This window comes from Cydia strobilella, chromosome 20 (assembly GCF_947568885.1).
Source record: "Cydia strobilella chromosome 20, ilCydStro3.1, whole genome shotgun sequence".
NCBI lineage: Eukaryota > Metazoa > Arthropoda > Insecta > Lepidoptera > Tortricidae > Cydia > Cydia strobilella.
The window spans coordinates 3145214-3158697 of record NC_086060.1 but is presented as its reverse complement, the minus strand read 5'-3'; the positions used below and the strand labels follow the sequence as shown (position 1 = coordinate 3158697).

The following is a 13484-nucleotide window of genomic DNA, read 5'->3' as shown; positions in this document are numbered from 1 at the left end:
CTGACTCGCTTACTTAAGATCATCATAATTCTAAGGTACTTCTAGCAGACCCACAAGCTTCAAACTTTAAACATAAGTAGCGTTTAGCTTATCACGCCATAAAAAACCTAAAAATATTACAATATCAGTCACGTTTTAAAGATTTATGAACTGCATAAGTAAGTTTGTAGTCCCATATAAATATATCCTATTACATAGTTATTTTTGCAGTTACTACCAATAGTGGGTAAAATGTACGATGTGAGTATGAAGATGTGTATAGTTGTAATATGTGTATAGTATGAGTGGTATGGCTATAAGTATGGTAAGGACATGAATATGGTATAGGTACCTATTAGTGCGGGTATGGTGTGGTGAGGGATGGGTGCTTACTTGGGTATGAGTATTGTATGAGTACGTATAAGTATAGTTTGGCATGGCCATGCATGAATATTGTGTAGGTATGAGTACGAGTACAGTGTGAGATGGGTATGGGTAGGAGACCACAAGGGGGGTAAATGAGGCTCTAAGATCTTCTGCCGCCAGATCGTATTTGCGATGTTTTTCACGAGCGTGTATTTGGGCGATTGTGGGCCATGTGAGTAGGTCATACGAAGCGGTGTCGGCATTTACAATGCGAATGTCAAAAAACGCCTTCATCGCTAGCTCCCAGCTCCCACACACTTTCCATTAGTAAAAGTCGCTTATTAACCCTGGTTGATCCAGGGCTGCGGCTCGCATTATTGGTTCAGTAGTAGCCAAACCCCATGCTCGTTCCGCCCAGATTTTGATGTCGTCTCTGTGTTGGTCGTGGCCTCTTTTTATGAGCCCTCCTTTCTTGCAATTAAGTGCGTGGTTGAGGTTGAAGCTATTTTCTCCGCAACCATCGCACGTTGGTGGCAGGCCAGAGGGTTCATGCCCATATCTGATCGCAACTCCATCAAGAAACCGCGTTGCTGTTAGGTCGGTATCATCAGCTTTGGTCGGTATTACTGTTAGCCACTGTGATGATTTTTTCTTCAATCGCCCTTTGAATGCTTTTTTGTTTCTTTGTTGTCAGCTTGGTTAGGATTGATTTTAATTCATGTTGTTCTTTTTTTTCTCGCTTTTTTCTTTCTTCGTTTAGAACTTTATATACCTACTTGCATTTGGTGGTCGAATACGACTTTTCTCAAAACAGGCCGGTTTCCGCCAATCTTTGTATTTGATTAGCATAATTGTATTATATTATATTTTATATTTGCACAGATGTCTGATTAATATTCAACCTCTTTCAAGGGTATGTGTTAATAGTACTGACATATTTGGAAAACATTTAAAATACTTTTTCAAGTACTAAAAATTAAATGTCTATTTTTAGGGTTCCGTACCCAAAGGGTAAAAACGGGACCCTATTACTAAGACTTCGCTGTCTGTCTGTCTGTCCGTCTGTCCGTCTGTCTGTCTGTCTGCCTGTCTGTCTGTCTGTCTGTCCGTCTGACACCAGGCTGTATCTCATGAACCGTGATAGCTACACAGTTAAAATTTTCACAGATGTATTTCTGTTGTATAACAATAAATACTAAAAACAGAATAAAATAAATATTTAAGGGGGGCTCCCATACAACAAACGTGATTTTTATGAAGTTTTTTGCCTAGTGGTACGGAACCCTTCATGCGCGAGCGCGAGTCCGATTCGCACTTGGCCGTTTTTTTGAGTTTTTGAGAGAAACGAGCACTGTACCTTATATTATTCTACATGTTTTAAAAGATATATAACAACATTATGTTTCCATTAAAACGTCTAGGCACTTTTAAATCCTGGTTGCCAAATATTTTAATACGTTCCCAGTCCACCATACAAAATAACTGTATAATAAATGCAAAAAAATTCAATGATTACATTTTCGTTGCATCTGTCATTCTCATACATTTTTATTTTACTTTGCGTACAGCCACATAATTTGACTAAGGTGTAGAGTTTGTGAAGTTAGAAACTTGGCGCTACAAGAGATCTGATAACTTTTAGACAGTGCGAGCCTTATGGTTTCGTCATGGCAACATTTTACATGATAAAATTGGTTCCACAATCAGAAAAGACATCAGAACACCATCCTCGTCTACTAATAACCCGAGTGAGACAGGCTAAGAAACAGTCTGTGGAGAGATCCGATACTAATTCCAAATGGCACGTAATCGTGACCATGCAGATAAATATACACAAATATGCTTTCGTGACTGGAGCACGTTTTAATTTAGACGTCTTGATTAAGAAAGGACCGGCATAATCTACTTCGACCTTTGAAAACGGTCTACATGGCGTGACTCCTGATGCAGGTAAATCAGCCAGGTTGGCTTTGAAATGGCGTTGAAGCATTTGTAACATTTACGAATTAATCGGTTAATGACAGTCCGAGCAGATAAAATCCAGAATTGTTTACGCAGTAACGACAACGACAGCAGCACGGGTCCGCACCTCATTTTATCGGCAATATCGGTCATAATCGGCGGTCGAATTCGGCGAGCCAAATTGGCGTTTGCGTCCACACGGCCTGATTTGATCGGACAATTTAATCAGATCGGCGAAAAATTGTCCTCGTCTGGACAGGCCTATTAGGCCTATAAGGCCTACATCACCTCCACATCACCAACAGGTGTCTTGACTGATTTTCGGACAAACAAGGTAAATTCTGTAACAAATTACAACTTATGTTAATAAACCAGTTTAATTTTAAATATTCTTCTTTAGATAGACTTCCGCAATATATATCTACTGTTTCCTAAAGTTGATATACATAAATGCGGAAGAAACTGTTTTTCTGTCTTACACGTTACCTCTTCACTCTTAAACAGCGGAACCGAATTAGATGAAATTTGATATGGAGAGTTTGAGGCCCGAGAAAGGACATCTCATTCCACGCGGGCGAAGTTCCGGACATAAAAAAATAAACATTAAAATTTCCCATCACGGAACAATTTTTCGGAAATAAAACTATGAAAACGGATTATATCGCGTTTATTGAATTTATAACGCACTCGGAGGCAGCTCCCGACAGGGACTATTGAGAGTTGATGATATCTAAAATGTACTAGGCTATTGGGTGAAACTGGACTAAATACTGCGCTATGGGATATAAAACCGGACGCCTGCCTAATAAAATAATTTTATTTCCGGCAAACGGCACTCGCACCCACAAGATTAGATGGGCCCCCACAAAAAGCGACATCTAGGATGGCATACTTTAGGTTATTGTAATGTTAGCTAGTTCTAGCAGGTCATTTTCAAAAAATAGACCGTACCATTTATTTTATTCTAAAAATATAGAAAGTTTTGAGTTATTAATACCTACTCAGAATTACGATATTGTTTTTTTTTTATCGGCCCAGAGCATGTCGGGCCATGCTCAGTGTAGGGTTTCGTAGTTACCATTCTGTCAAAATAGGCCAAACTATTATATAGGCGGCTATTTTAAAGTATCATGTACATTACAAGCATGAGGGAGTACCTTTGCAGCGCTTTTTGTACGTCTTTTTACTAAGAAAATAAGATTTTCTGCAATAACACAAAAACGACGATCATGTTCGATATAGTTTTTATTGAAAGTATTTATTAAGCTTTTGTTTCATGAATTTTTATATTTTTGGACCCATGGTTCTAAAGTTAGAGGGGGGGGGCACATATTTTTAGGGTTCCGTACCCAAAGGGTAAAAACAGGACCCTATTACTAAGACTCCACTGTCTGTCTACAGTCCGTCTGTCACCAGGCTGTATCTCATGAACCGTGATAGCTAGACAGTTAAAATTTTCACAGATGATGTATTTCTGTTTCCGCTATAACAACATTATACTAAAAACAGAATAAACTAAAAATTTAAGTATGGCTCCCATACAAAAAAACGCGATTTTTTTGCCCTTTTGCGTAATGATACGGAACCCTTCGTGCGCGAGTCCGACTAGCACTAGGCCGGTATTTTTTCTTTCGGAGCGATTATTTCCGAAAATATTAACAAAGTATTTAAAAAAAGGGCTTTTTGAGACCCATTCGTTTTGAAAGACCTATATCCAACGATATCCTACACCATTGGGACACAGCGAAAAAAAAATGTTTTTTTAATCTAGTTTTTATTTTACCGTTCTGTCTCTTTGCATGATTTATGTTAATTATGTATCCATGCAAAAATTGCAGCTTTCTAGCACTAGCGATTACGGAGCAAAGCCTCGGACAGAGAGACAGACAGACATAGACACGGGTTTCTAGGTGACTAGGAAATCCCTAAAAACGGGATAGACCGGTTACCATAAACAATATACTTTCGTATTATTTTTGAATTTTCTTTCATCTTAGTTTAAGAACACTTCGCTTGCGAGAATAACCCTGGTTGCTATGACAACATATGACTATATTAGGGGTTTGTTTGACCAACTGTTCAAACCAAATTGTCAGTAAATAAGAACAAAAAAACTATACTCATCCTTTTCTTTTGAGTGCTAGTACTAGTGTAAGACAAATATAGTATGATTCTCTCTGTCTATGTTTGAAATGAGACAGACCTTTGACAAACATACAAGATAAGTGCGTAGATAGGTCAATCCAGTAGTACGTGCAGCCACTCGATATATAAGGAAACGTTGGAACTTGATCTACATGATTTTTGCTGATGGCAGCCATGCAGCTACTCGTCATTTTAAGGTAAAAATATTATATTAAGTAATAGGTCTCTGTGCCTATAATGAACATTTTCTCATGTTATTGGTTTCAACGCTGATCAAGCACAGCCCTCCGTAACACTAAATATTATTTTAAAGCTATTAATTATTTATTTGAAAATTTAAAAAAGTTATGGTGTATTTTAAACATGTCAGAAAATGTACTACTTGTAGAAATTTATCTTAAATTAATCAATTGTTAATTAACAATATTTTCTCAAACTTCCCTCTTTGTTGAATACTAAAAAAATGTTTAAATAACTACTTATAGTATAATTTTTCCGCTTTGTAGAGCCCTTCTTATATACATGCTTAATAAGATAACCTTATAAAAGTTCTGAAAAAATTTATACTTTGGTTATAATATTGTTTTATATTTTACAATTTTAACTTGATTTTAAATTTTTTGTTAATTTTCACTATTATCTAAAACTCATTTGAAGCAATGTATTAACTTTATTAAAACTTTTATGACGTCATCTTGTTAAGTATGTAAGGGCTCCACTAGGCGAAATATTTTTACGCCAATTATTTTAACTTTTTTTTATCACTACATAGTACAAAACAAAGTCGCTTTCCGCTGTCTGTCCGTCTGTCCCTATGTATGCTTAGATCTTTAAAACTACGCCACGGATTTTGATGCGGTTTTGTTTGAATATATAGAGTGATTCAAGAGGAAGGTTCGTATGTATAATTTGTAAAGGTTTTGTGTAAATTAGTTCAACTACCCGTGCGAAGCCGGGGCGGGTCGCTAGTTCACAATAAAGACGAAACTTCGAGAAAAATGTGTTAATCAATAATTTTCTAACTCTTTGATTATTATCGAAATATATTCAATGTTTATAATTTTTTTCAAAATTCAAATTATTATTTAATACCTTTAAAATTATATTTAGTGTTATTACGTACTCGCTTTTTCACGCCGCGCGCGTTTCTCGAAAATGAGGCGAGGAGGGCTGTGTTGAACGTTGAATAAAAAGTGTAAATAATGGAGATACTTCTGAAAGTCAGGATGTTTTTATTGAAAACATTCTCCTCTTTAATAATATATAATTTTGATTTCTTAAATATTACTTAATACTTTTTGAGATATTGGGGAAATAAGAAATATTTCTTTTTTTTCTTATTTTGTTAATAACTTTTGAATTTATTTATTTGGGAATAAATGCTTCGAATACATTTTTTTAGACATTTTTGCGAATCGAACTAGGTATCACACGTATTTTTAGGAGTAGGTAGTATGTCTTATTTTTCACCATTTTGAACTTGTGAACCAGACTATTGTATACGATAAGGATCCTGACCGAATTTGTAGGTTTTTCTTGCATTTTTTGCATTCTTGCATTGCATTATCCCAAATGAAAGTGTCCTTTGTTTTCTGTCAAAATTTCCGAGACTTATCCAACTATTTGGAAATTCTCCGCCACCGTAGATCTGTAGCTGCGAGTTAAAATCGTGCTCGGGCCGTACACATTCCACAATAAAAATAATATGTATTTCAGCTTAGCAGTGCTTGGCAGCAATGCCGCATCCGTCAAGAAGTTTCCTGATGATTTCATCTTTGGTGCTTCATCCTCGGCCTTCCAGATAGAGGGAGCTTGGAATATTAGTGGTAAGAACAAAGTTCTGAGGGCATACCGTCAACATGAAAAATGAAAATTTTGTTATTTGCCTCTCTATCGCTCTTGCATATTAGAGCGGTAGAAAATAAAAGAAATTCATATTCATATTCATATATGCTACCATCGAGCAAAACTGATGATGGAGACAGGAGATGGCCATAGGAACTCGTCTCGTCTGTCGTCGTAGGTGTCTGTGATGAAACAACGAAACCTAATTGTGTTTGGGGTTTTTAGAATTGTCTCGATGAGTATTCGTTACCTATGGAAAGAAAAGAACAGTCGGCGATAACAGAGCTTATACCAAAAATGAAATTTTTGCCAAAAACATTACTTTTTGTTTGGTGTTGGTCAATTGTACGTATGCCTTGGTTTTGGTTAGACCCTCTGGGAACCTAAAGCAAACATCTTCAATCGTACGATAGCTCGATAGTAGGCCACTGAGTTCGCCTAACGTTACCTTATTACTTAACTGCGCTTTTACAGGCAAATCAGAAAGCATGTGGGACCACATGATCCACAACAAGCCGACAGTGGTCACAGGCGAGACCAACGCAGACATCGCATGCGATACCTACCACAAGTACAAACGGGACGTAGAGATGATGAGGGAATTAGGTCTAGATGCGTATAGATTATCTCTGTCCTGGTCCAGAATTCTCCCCACCGGCTTCCCCAACAAAATAAATCAAGCGGGAGTTGACTTCTACAACAACTACATCAATGAAATGGTCAAGTACAACATCACGCCCATGGTAGCGCTATACAATTGGGATTTGCCTCAGAAACTCCAAGAGTTGGGAGGATTTACAAACCCCCTCATTAGTCAATGGTTTGAGGATTACGCTAGAGTAGCATTCTCCTTATTTGGTGATCGAGTTAAACATTGGATAACGCTTTGTGATCCTAGGGAGATATGCTATGAAGGTTACGGTCAGACATTAAAAGCCCCTCAGCTGAATGCCACTGGTATAGGGGAGTATTTGTGCGCGAAGAACTTGGTGGTGGCTCATGCGAAGGCGTACCACGTGTACAACAACGACTTCAAGCCCAGTCAGAGCGGGGAGTGTGGAATCACGATCGGCGTTAACTATTACTCGCCATTGACGGATTCTGCGGAGGATAAGGCGGCTTCTGAACTTTTTAACCAAGCAGAGGTAAGTTTTTAGTCCAAATGAGGTCTCAGATAAGCAAAGTAATTGATTGTCAGAAAGCTCAAATCTGCCTATAATTTAAGTAAAAACAAATAATATTGTCTTCGGTTACCGCGATAGTTACTCATGAAATAAAACTATGAAAACGGATTATATCGCGTATATTGAATTTATAATTCATCCCGACGTTTCGAACTCTTTACAGCGTTCGTGGTCAACGGGTGACTGAGGAAAAATTACAAAATGCAAAAATACCCACATACTAAAATAATGAACAATCATAGACTACAAACTTTAAGGCTGGTTGTACATGCAAAATCGGTTCATAAGGCTAGTTATACACTATAATTATTTTTCAAGTAAAGATATATATTATATACGCGATAAAAAAACTATGCCGGCTCCAACCCTACACCACGGACCCGAGAAGATTTAATTCCCTCCTAAATTGTAGGAGGGTATCCCAATATGGGACCGGCAACAAACTCGGCGGGACACATCTTTTCAAAACATCAGAATGTCCAGCATCATCCAACACTACGGTCTCACAGTCTATGTCTCGCTTGCTCCTTTATCAGGTGGACTACAGGATCCCAAGCTGGTGGTAGAGAAAAGCCATCTTCCCTATTAAAGTTTGGATATTTCTTAATCTCAATGGCCTCGCGCAGCATTCTGGGTATGTAACGCTTCTCCTTGGCAAGAACCAGAGGCTTATCAAACACACACATCCACCAGCCACATCTTGAAGCGTGCTTCTATAAAAACATATTTCAAGCCAATGAAGAAGATGTCACAATTCCTGAGGCCTGTAAAATGCAATACCCCTCTACAGACTGCAGGAGTGTACAGGCTGGACTGTGAGTGTGGCCTATCATATGTCGGGCAGACGAAACGGAGCATTTCCACTCGGGTGAAGGAACACATAGCTGATGTCAAGCACCGTCGACCTAGGTCTGCTGTCTGTGAGCATGTCATGGATAAAGCCAATCACTCAATCAAGTTTGATAAGCCTCTGGTTCTTGCCAAGGAGAAGCGTTACATACCCAGAATGCTGCGCGAGGCCATTGAGATTAAGAAATATCCAAACTTTAATAGGGAAGATGGCTTTTCTCTACCACCAGCTTGGGATCCTGTAGTCCACCTGATAAAGGAGCAAGCGAGACATAGACTGTGAGACCGTAGTGTTGGATGATGCTGGACATTCTGATGTTTTGAAAAGATGTGTCCCGCCGAGTTTGTTGCCGGTCCCATATTGGGATACCCTCCTACAATTTAGGAGGGAATTAAATCTTCTCGGGTCCGTGGTGTAGGGTTGGAGCCGGCATAGTTTTTTTTATCGCGTATATAATATATATCTTTACTTGAAAAATAATTATAGTGTATAACTAGCCTTATGAACCGATTTTGCATGTACAACCAGCCTTAAAGTTTGTAGTCTATGATTGTTCATTATTTTAGTATGTGGGTATTTTTGCATTTTGTAATTTTTCCTCAGTCACCCGTTGACCACGAACGCTGTAAAGAGTTCGAAACGTCGGGATGAATTATAAATTCAATATACGCGATATAATCCGTTTTCATAGTTTTACTTCATAAAAACAAATACTACATTTCTTAACATTAATTTTATCAATAATATAAAATATATATATATATATATATATTTCAATAATATATCTTTTTACGAAGTTTCAAATTGCTAGCTTAAAATAAATCTTGAACCCCATATAAAATTTTATCCCCTTTTTAACCCCGTTAGGGGTGAAATTTCTCAAATTTTTATAGCCTATAACCTGGCCGGGGATTTGCTCGACAGATTTGTAAAGTTTGCATCAAAATCCGTTAAGCCGTTTTCACGTGATGCGCGGTCAAATAAACAGACAAACAGATAAACAGACAAACAGATAAACAGAAAAACAGAAAAACAGACAAACAGACAAAAAATCTAAAAACTGTTGGAACGTGTTCTGTTATCGATTCTAAGTATCCCTAGCCAATTTTTTTTCGAATATCTTCCAAGTACAGACTTTCGACCCTCTTCCGCTTTATTATATGTATAGATAGATAGTGTTCTTAGGACCCGCCAGTACACCACCTGAAAGAATGACCAAATCCGTCGTTGGGGGCACTTCTTGTTCGCTTAGCCTGCTAGACCCTTTATCAGCTTTCGTTTTGTTTAAGTAGTCATATCGCCAAGATGCAAAGTTTCTAAGATATGTGAGAATCCGAAAAATGGAACCTTCAAACCCTCGGCACCAGGGTTACGGCCTGGGACTTTTGATATGTTCACCTCCTAACTAGTCCAAACAAAGTTACGGAGTCCAAAATTGTGTTCCCAGCATTTTCCTCTCTATACCTTTATATTGCTTGGCCTAATAAGGTCAAAAATATAAATAAATGTAGGGATCCGTTTAAGGACATATTCGGTATCGTGTTCTTGTTAGGAAAAAGTATAAGAAAAAAAGCTTTTGACGCAAAAAAAATCCCTTTGTATGGAGGGTTGGTAGACCTGCCCCCATAGAAAAAAAATATTTTTGCTTCAAAAAATTCCGAATTTACAGTCGACTTTACCTGTAAAATGCCATGAACAACTGCCACTTCTATAAAAATGGGTCCTGGAAAATTGTTCGAAATAAGAGTTTTATTCCTTTTCCTTTTCAGTGGGCCATATACTCCGATCCCATTTTCTCGGAGCAAGGTGGCTGGCCCAAGGAGTTCGCTGAGCGCGTTGCCGCAAAAAGCAAGGAACAGGGCTACCCCAGATCTCGTCTCCCAGAGTTCACTGAGGAAGAGAAAGCCCTCGTGAAAGGTGCTTCGGACTTCATTGGTATTGGTCACTACACAGCCGCTTATGTGTACGCTTACGCTAGTGATTATGTAGCAGGAAATATCGTGCCTAGCCTGGCGGACGATACGAATGTAGGCTCATCTCAGCCTACGACATGGCCTACGGCAGCGTCTTCCTGGTTAAAAGTAAGTGTATAAGTATATACTGATACTTTATATAACTTTATATAATGTTAAGAGATTGTAGCTAGTAAAGAACTGCACGTTCTTGTTTCGATTAAAGCTGGATTGTTCTCTTCACTACACTACACCTAAGAGCTTCAGAGATAGAACCAGTTTTTAGGCTTGATTGTAGTACAAAGTTGTTAAAACGAACGGTAAGTATCTCTCTTGTGAACAAGAGTGCATGTACGTACATAAGGTAAAGGCACCTCACGTCAGTTGCACTATGCCGTAGCACGCCGACGGAGTACGCATCATCCCCGTACATAATTAGGATATATTTATTAGTGTTCGACCGAAACCGGATTTTTTACCTAAACCAAAACGGAACCGTAGGTTCGCACTCGTTCTTAGCCTTTACATATGCCGAAGCGGATGGTTCCGATATTGATCTCAAATTAGCATCATATTTCAAGTTACTAAATACGGTTGTGTTGGTGACACACTTGCACTAATAATTGCTCAAACTCGTACGACCTTGAGCGACATTCGACATAAGAAAATTGTTAATGATTTGTTATATTTATTGTTACCTATGTCATTGGGTGTAGCGGTCAAGCGCGACACACATTTTACTTTCTTAATTCAGAATCCAAAGTCCTAGATCGTAAAGGAGTAACCTCATTTATAGGTAAGAGCAAAGATAGATATAACTACGTAATATATGGATACAGTCTAAGGACAAAACGTGCCTCGAAAATCATGAAAATTTGATTCTCGTCCAGAGGGCGCTACTAGCTTTGGCCTACTGTCGTATAGATGGCGTTGACGGTTTCGTTTGTTATTTAACAATTTTAACGCATATCAGTGAAAGAACATGGGTCAAAATCATAAAAATAATTAATGCAAATGAAAAAGATCATTTATCCATATTTAAATAGATTTTATCGTATTTTTATAAATCTTCATTTTTAGTTTTAAAGTGTGTTGACAGATGGCAGTGAATTTACTGGGGTTACAAAATTTACTATGACAGTACCGCTCTAGTATAAGTTACTCTATGGTAAGAGTCTGAGTGCATTAACTAGGAAAAAGTTTATTAGGATCCTAGGTAGGATGTGTATCGTACCAATTGAGTTCCTAGAAACTTACCTACCCAACCGCTTTTCGGTGAAGTAAAACATCGTACAGTAATGCAGCTGCAGTTGGCATCAGAACGCGCGTCACCTTTAGGAAACCCGACTAGTTTCAATAAGGCTGTTTCCCGTCTGGGTTGGAAGGTCAGGGGCCCATTTCTCGAACGGTATTAGTCTAATATTATTAGTGTGTTGCCATGGTAACCCAGTGTACAGTGTGTCTGCATATCAGTAATGATTTTATCTTAGGGTAAATAAGAAGGGAATAGATACCAGTAAAAGCCCTTAATTAGGACACAGGAGAGTCAGAAACCTTGCTGTGTGTAAAAGTGTAACCCCCTTTAAAAATATCTAATCAAGACGTTGTTCAACAGTGGGCGCCCCGCAGCTTATACAACACCTTAAACGAAGTACACAAGAGATACAGCAGCGCAGTCATATACGTATCGGACAATGGATGGTCCACAACCGGCGGTCTTCAGGATGACGAACGCATCAGTTACTTCAGAGCCATGCTGAACGACCTGCTGGATGTGCTGGATGAGGGAGTAATGAAGATAAAAGGATACATAGCCTTCGGTTTAATGGACACTTTTGAGTGGACGGCGGGATTCTCGTAAGTAATCTACAGACATCGCATGAAATAAAACAAGTTTTCATTTAGGAAGGAGAAAATTATGTTGCTCATAGGAAATTGTAATGAATTTCGGAGAAATTTCCAAGTTTGAAAAATTTCGCAATTTTGGAAACTTTAAGTTTAAGCGCCACTTGCACCATCCCACTGACCCGGGGTTAACCAGTTAAATCGTTAACCCAGTGTCAAATTGTACTGGTAACCATGGTAACTCCAGGTTTAACCGGTAACCTCGGGTTAGTGATTGGTGCAAGTGGCCCTTAGTCAAACTTTAAGTCAAAATATCAGAAATTATCTATAGAGAGAAGGGATTGTTACTTCTATCCTTTCTGGACACTTCGTCCTATTTTGCTGCTAAGAGTGACAGAGAAAGAACTTATATATTTTTCTGTCCTTTTAAGCAGGCGATCTGAAAAAAGGTTGATGTAATAGCAATAACTACTAGAGCAGAGGGCCTAACCGCGAACACCGAAGTTCATTTCTCTCTGTCACTCTAATTACGCCTTAATTGGAGTAATAGAGAACGATGCCCGCAATTTGCGAACTTCGATGTTCGCGGTAAACCTTCAGATATCGTGCGAGTCGTGAAAGTTTGCAACTCAGAAATCTAACTGGCGAACTGCGATCAACACTGGTATTCATAATAATCATAATACTTAACAAACCTGACATTGGCGATATATTTAACTTATTATTGTTTCAACAGAGAGCGCTTTGGTCTGTACGAGGTGGACTTCGATTCGGCCGAGAGGACGCGAACTGCTCGCAAATCCGCGCTGGTCGTCAAACACATCATCGCCAACAGAGTGGTCGACGCTAGCTACGAGCCAGAAAACCTCAATATCAGCATAGATTGATGACAACTTTAATGTTGAAGGAATAAATGTATTCTTGAATAAATTTGTTTAATTTTATTACCTACCTACCTATAAAGTGCGTTCGCGTTAATAATGCAGAAAAATCGTCATTGTCCGCCGGGCTAGCGCTGCTCGTATGTTCGTAACCAATCAAGCCGTTCCTATTTCGAAAGTAGGTAAGCTTTCAACTGGTCACTGTGAACTTCTTTCTAATTAGGAACGATTTGATTGGTTACCGGCGGAAAATATTGATATTACTGCATTTTTAACGCGAACGACAGTTAGTGTACTTAGTATATAGTACCACGTAGTACAGTCGCCATCAGATATATCGGAGCGTCCAAGGAGCTCACAAATATCTGAACACGCCTCTATACGCACGCGTTAGAGTGCGTGTTCAGATATTGTGATCACCTCGGCCGCTCGACATCGTGAAGAGTCAAGTCAATGATCAAGACTTAGGATCACG

The 13484-nt window shown here is 38.6% G+C and overlaps 1 protein-coding gene across 1 annotated transcript; it reads left to right on the top strand.

Moving 5' to 3' along the window:
• The first annotated feature begins 4626 nt into the window (after positions 1–4626).
• LOC134750512 (myrosinase 1-like) lies at positions 4627–13015 on the top strand. Its single transcript, XM_063685699.1, has 6 exons — positions 4627–4649; positions 6169–6278; positions 6772–7442; positions 10101–10412; positions 11899–12140; positions 12865–13015. The coding sequence occupies exons 1-6, from the start codon at positions 4627–4629 to the stop codon at positions 13013–13015; spliced, it is 1509 nt and encodes a 502-aa protein (XP_063541769.1).
• Positions 13016–13484: the final 469 nt, after the last annotated feature.

Excerpts from the sequence above, each read along its gene's own strand:
- LOC134750512 (XM_063685699.1), top strand. The coding sequence starts at position 4,627 with ATGCAGCTACTCGTCATTTTAAG. Across the intron at positions 4,650-6,168 it reads CAGCTACTCGTCATTTTAAG|CTTAGCAGTGCTTGGCAGCA; the intron begins GTAAAAATATTA and ends TATGTATTTCAG. Across the intron at positions 12,141-12,864 it reads GAGTGGACGGCGGGATTCTC|AGAGCGCTTTGGTCTGTACG; the intron begins GTAAGTAATCTA and ends TTGTTTCAACAG.